A 5,852-nucleotide genomic window follows, 5' to 3' on the forward strand; every position below is an offset into this window, starting at 1 on the left:
GTTAAAATACAATTTTTATCTGGGTATTTTTCAATCCAGATAGATCTATCATGATCCCCAATGGAACTTAACATTTTATATCGGAGTTTTTCCACATGGATACTTTAGGGAGCTTACGATTATAAATATCGTATTTTTTAATAATTATCTAAAAGTCGGACACAATTATTACTGTAACGTAGGTACAGGCGACTGCGAAAAATTACCTTTTGCTTTAACGAATATATATAACTAGCTGTGCCCGCGGCTTCGCCCGCGTTGAAATCAGTGTGTCACAAAATTTTCCTGGCAAACTTCCAGTAAAACTCTCATTAAAATCGGCTTAGCCATCCCGTAAACCTTCCGCTTGAACCATATGCCAATCCGTTTAGTAGATTTTGAGAAAATCGATCACATACACTTTTGGGGACTTTGTTTTATAATACACTAACTGTTGCCCGCGACTACATCCGCGTGGTTATGAAGATATGCATTACTATTAAAATGTTTAACGCATTTTTTTATTTCAGTCACTTGAAATGCTTATTATACTGAGTAACTTTTTAAAAGGCACAATTTAGTATAATTTAATACTCGTTTTTATAAAACCTCTCTATACACCACATTTTTAGTTTTATGTTCAGGCTGCAGTATAAATAACCTATCGACGAACTTATAACTGCTGTATATGTTTCATACAAACTATCAAACCCAATTAAACCCCCTTAGCGGTGGAATATCGTAAAATCTCTCTACTCTACTACTATTATCTACTAACTATAATCTACCTCCCGGCCAAATTTCATCTTTATCCATCCTAGATGGATGGACCCTCCAGCTGTTTTTGGGTTCTCGTGATGAGTGAGTCAGTGACCTTTCACTTTTATATATATAGATTACGATGCATTATTTGGACACCTCCTCAACATCTATAGAGCATATATTTTAAATTTCAAGTCTCTTACTTCAAAAACATAGGACTTTCTTACAAACTTGCAACCCCCGTTTTACCCCCTTATGGGTCGAGTTTCGTAAAATCCGTTCTTAGCGGATGTCTACGTCCTATAAGGAGCCTATCTGTCAAATTTCAAGTTTGTAGGTATTATAGTTTCGGAGATTTCGTGATGAGTGACCTTTCGCTTTTATATATGTATAGATTATTTGGTGATTAGCACCTGGTCCTTTCTATAAAATTTTGGAATTAAGTATTGCTATTAAATTTATAGAAAATCAAATATTTCGGTAAAAGTATGTACCTATACGTCAGCGCAAAAAAAAAAGAATAGAAAAATATAATTTAAGAATCTCATTTTTTCATTGTTATTGAAATAAAAAAGATAGTCATAAATAAAGCGGCCCTAGTCAGGATCAGAGTTAAGTACCGTAACGCAGTCAGCAAAATTAAAGGGTTCCCTTTTCCATTGATTATGTAGTAGTCAAAAGTCGATTACATAGGAATCAGATTATTATTTTTTTCAAAACACAGAAAAGCTTTTATTTGGTAAAGCTGTATTGTTTACTAATACAAAATGTATTCAAAAATGTCTAAAACATTGGTTTTATTTGTATAGTACATATTTGTTTGTATACACGTTCTATATAAACCACAGTATAGCTTTATAGTTTACGGAGGGATGGAAATCTTAGACTGTAATTACTAATTGGGTTTCAAAAATTGTGAGACGAAATTGTGTAATGTCCGAAATAGTAGATCCGAAGAGTTTTATTCATCGTACAATTCGTTATTATTATTTGTAGTGGTTTAAATGTCGATTTCATGAATCGAATTTTATTTTCACTTTTTCTTACTTTTCGAAAATCCTTGTTTTCCTAGTATTGGGCAGCCTATAATGTTTACAATTATAGATTTATGCGCAGAATATGTAAAATTATGCATGGTATTTTCTTTAAAGTACCAGTTATTCAACCACACACAAACAGATGAGTCGAATGAAAATCCTCCTTAAGCGAATGTATCGCCACTTTGGTTTTTCTCTCGAGTGTTTGCTTAGTGCTCTAGAAGTAGAACATAAAAAATTCTTTATGGAAGTAGTTGGTAGCTATAGTCTATCTAAAGTTGAGACTGTATTATGTTACTTACATTATTTTATAAGGATGTATCAAAGTCGGCAGCTTAATAGTATTGTTTTGTTGAGATATACCTACTTAATGACTATATTAGTTTAAAACTTGATTAAAATAAAACTAAGTAGGTATCATATTTAATAATAGGTACTGTTATGTTTTAGGAAGAACATTAAAAAGTCCAAAGAAAATTATAACGTAAAAAAGGAAATTGTAAAACTTTGTAGTCATTTTGAGAATATAAGTTTGCAAAATAAATCTTCACTAAAAGAAATTGAAAGAATCATTAATGTGCAATCACGTTCAAAAAGGAAAAACTCTTATCCCATATCGAATAACGATGACAATGAGGTAATAGAAAATGAAATGGCATTGTATTTAAATCAATCCCTAGATGATTACGTTAAATTAACTATAAAAAATGATTGTGATTTCAAGTTAATGATTAAAGAGAAACCTAAATTAAAAGATGAAAACAACATTAAGAGAAATCTAAAAAGTATTAATTGCAATTCCAATATGTTAGATTTCAAAGAAAATAAGAAAGAATCTAGCCAAAATGATAATTTAAAATGTTCAACAAACGAATGCCTCGATGTCGAACAGAAACCCAGAATATGTATAAACTCTGTGCCACAGTTAAATGAGGTAAAAAATGACCTGAAATCGTTATTGATAATGTTGGCTGTAAATTCAAATACGGATGAAAATACCGAACATGATAATACTCTCCAAGAAACAAAACTTTTTGAAGGAGATGCTAGGGAAAATATTTATGAAGAGATTGATTCGACGCATTCAAAGTTTGAGTTGCCAAATGACTTAATTCCTTTTTTAAATATAATTCCCATACGTAAAGATTCAACGAATCGTGAAAGGTATATAACAAATAAATATATTAAGAAATGGCAATCGTACGTAACTGCAAAGAAAGAAAATCTTGTTCTGAATCAGAGACAAGAGACACTTAAGAGTTTTTTTGATAAACTATCTAAGAAGAAAAATAAAGTAATAAATAATGCAGAATCGACACAAAAGGCAAAATTAGTGGCTCGTGACTATGATACATATCAGCACAGGTCAGAAGAAACATCATAGCGAGAGCAAAATCTACTCAAATTATTTTATTAATTCCTACATTTCCGTTTTGTAGGTACAAGGTACAAAAACATATTATTGCACTGCAAAAAAGTAAACTAGAAGAGCAGAACAAACTTATAGAACAGCTAAAGTATAATAATATTGTTGAAGCTACGCGGCAGTCACTCGATACTATGAGGGAAGATGTTCGAAAAACATACTACGAAATTGATAAACACTTAAAGCCGAAAATTAAGTGTTTGACGAACGAACTAAAATTGAGCAAAATTGAAGGTTTTTAAAGATATTATATATAATTTAAGTTTTTATTTAATTATTTAACATTATTTTATTATTACAGATTCATCTTTAGTACTTCACTGTTTAAAAGTTCCACAATTTATACAAAGAATGGAAGCAAGAGCGCGAGCAAGAGAAGAAAAACATGCGTTGATACGAGAACGGAGGAAACAAATAGAAGAGGAACGTATTAAACAAAAACAACAGGTGCAAAACATATTTTTTAATATCATTAATAAAACTTAAAAACTTTAGGCACACTACCTAATAAATGAAAATCATGTTTTAGGCTGAACTAGCAAAATTGGAGATCGACAAAGAAGAAAAAATGAAAAAGATGAAAGAATTGAAAGAGAAGAGAAGAAGGGAAAAAATCGAGAATATAAGAAGAAAAAAGCATGTTGAAAGACTGAGAGCTTTAATAGTAATGGCAGACTTACACTATGAAAGATATTTGATGAAAAAATATGGAATTAGGCCTCTAAGACGATTAATTGAAATAAAACACGAGAACATAGAAAAGGCTAATGCTCATTACAGAATTCACTTGTTAAATAATGTATTTTTACACTGGATGTGGTATACGGAGGATATGTGGTTTGAAAGAAATTATAAAGCTGAAGATTTGTATAGGAAGAAAATGTTAAAGAAAATTTTTGACGGATTTAAGAAGGTGAATATATTTATAATTGATGATGAACACGACGATGATTAAAAATAATGAAAAATAAAAATAACTTTATTTCTAACTAGCTGGGTCCGCGACTTCGTCCACTTGGAATTTAAAAAAAAATATTGTTCAGTTTGCAAAATAAATAAATTTCTAAAACAAAAGTAGCCTAAGTTACTCCTTATTATATCAGGTATCTGCCAGTGAAAGTACCGTCAAAATCGGTCTAGCCGTTTCTGAGATTAGTCGGAACAAACAGACAGACAAAATTGTAAAAAATGTTATTTTATGTGTATGTACCGTGTAGATCCATATGCATTTGGTAAAAAGTGGTTATTTTAATATTACAATCACCGTTAATTATATTATATAAGATTATGATATGAAATTTACGAGTTATGTAAATCTTGTCATAAAGCTAAAATTAAACTATTGTCATTAATTATTATTTTTTATTACAGAATCACCACGAACTTGTATTAAAAAAACAGGTAGCTCTAGATTACTACGATTTATATGTAACACAAATAGTCTTCAAAAAGTTCTGCAAGGGTATTGCGATAATAAAAAAAGAATTGGAACAGAAATGGCAAAAAGCTGTGGTCTACTATAACGGGTATTAATTTTACTTAAGCTAAATTTATGTTCTTCGGCTAAATAATTTTTTTTTTAAATTTTACCAAGCAATTTCATTTTGAATTTGATATTGATTAAATCAGTCGGCTTCGAGAGTACTTTTTAAGATGTTTTTCAATATTCATAGTTGTGTATTCGACTATTCACGCCTACCGTGGTTTAGTTTAGTAGTTTAGTACCGTAGTTTTGGTTGAAATTTTATAATAACCTAACGCTTACGTGTGATATAAGACGGGTTTGTGATTATTTTTGATAAAAATAAATATTAAAAAATCGTTTTATTGCAGTAATATTTTATTCAAAACATTTACATGTTGGCGAACATTGCCGGCTTTGAACGCGTTAAAAAGGGAACAAGATGCCAGGAAATTAAGATGGAGAGAAAAAGTTTTACTAGTTGTACCAGACTACAAGCCACCTGAAGATTAATTGACATATATTTTTATATAAGGTTAAAGATCGTTTATTTCTCAAAAGAATACAATTCACTTACATGAGAAATTACAAACACTAAAATTTAACAAAAATATTACATGTTGGGTACATCGCAACACAATATATAAACAATTTATAGTCGAGACAAGAAATTAACAGTATGTAGGGTAGGCTTAAAACATATATACACAAGTTAACAGAAATATGCGGAACTGGAAGTGTCATTGTTAAGGTGTTATTTTATGTTTCATTATATTATAGTAAAAATTAGTACACGTATTTATTTTGATTTATTTGTTAATTTATTTATTCATTTTTTAAAGTAAAAACGTATGATTTTTTTTTCTTTATTATATGTATATAATTTTAGTATTTTTTTATTATAAGTAACAAAAAAAAATATGCTATTACTATTATTGTTTTTTTTTCTTGCTTAATTTCATTACCCGTAGTTTAGTTTTAATTTAATGACATTCATGTAGTTTCATTTTTATGAAATTGAAATATTAGTGCTTAGTTGATCCTGATTATACTATTCGATTTTTTACATAACTTTTGAGTAATTTCTTGAAAGTAAAAAGCGGTTTAGCTCCCTTAACGTCGTATGGCAGTTTATTGTACAGTTGGGTACCTTCGAACATTACACATCTCTTCCCATAGTTAGTGC

At 29.7% G+C, this 5,852-nt stretch overlaps 1 protein-coding gene across 1 annotated transcript; it reads left to right on the forward strand.

Annotated features, from left to right (window-relative positions):
* Positions 1–1,950: 1,950 nt before the first annotated feature.
* LOC123655862 (coiled-coil domain-containing protein 191) lies at positions 1,951–5,194 on the forward strand. The gene is made up of 7 exons (XM_045591610.1): positions 1,951–2,064; positions 2,212–3,143; positions 3,218–3,438; positions 3,506–3,651; positions 3,734–4,117; positions 4,576–4,730; positions 5,038–5,194. Exons 1-7 carry the CDS (start codon positions 1,951–1,953, stop codon positions 5,177–5,179), a joined length of 2,094 nt encoding a protein of 697 aa, XP_045447566.1. The 3' UTR covers positions 5,180–5,194.
* Positions 5,195–5,852: the final 658 nt, after the last annotated feature.

The sequence above is a fragment of the Melitaea cinxia genome, chromosome 8, assembly GCF_905220565.1.
Source record: "Melitaea cinxia chromosome 8, ilMelCinx1.1, whole genome shotgun sequence".
Taxonomy (NCBI): domain Eukaryota; kingdom Metazoa; phylum Arthropoda; class Insecta; order Lepidoptera; family Nymphalidae; genus Melitaea; species Melitaea cinxia.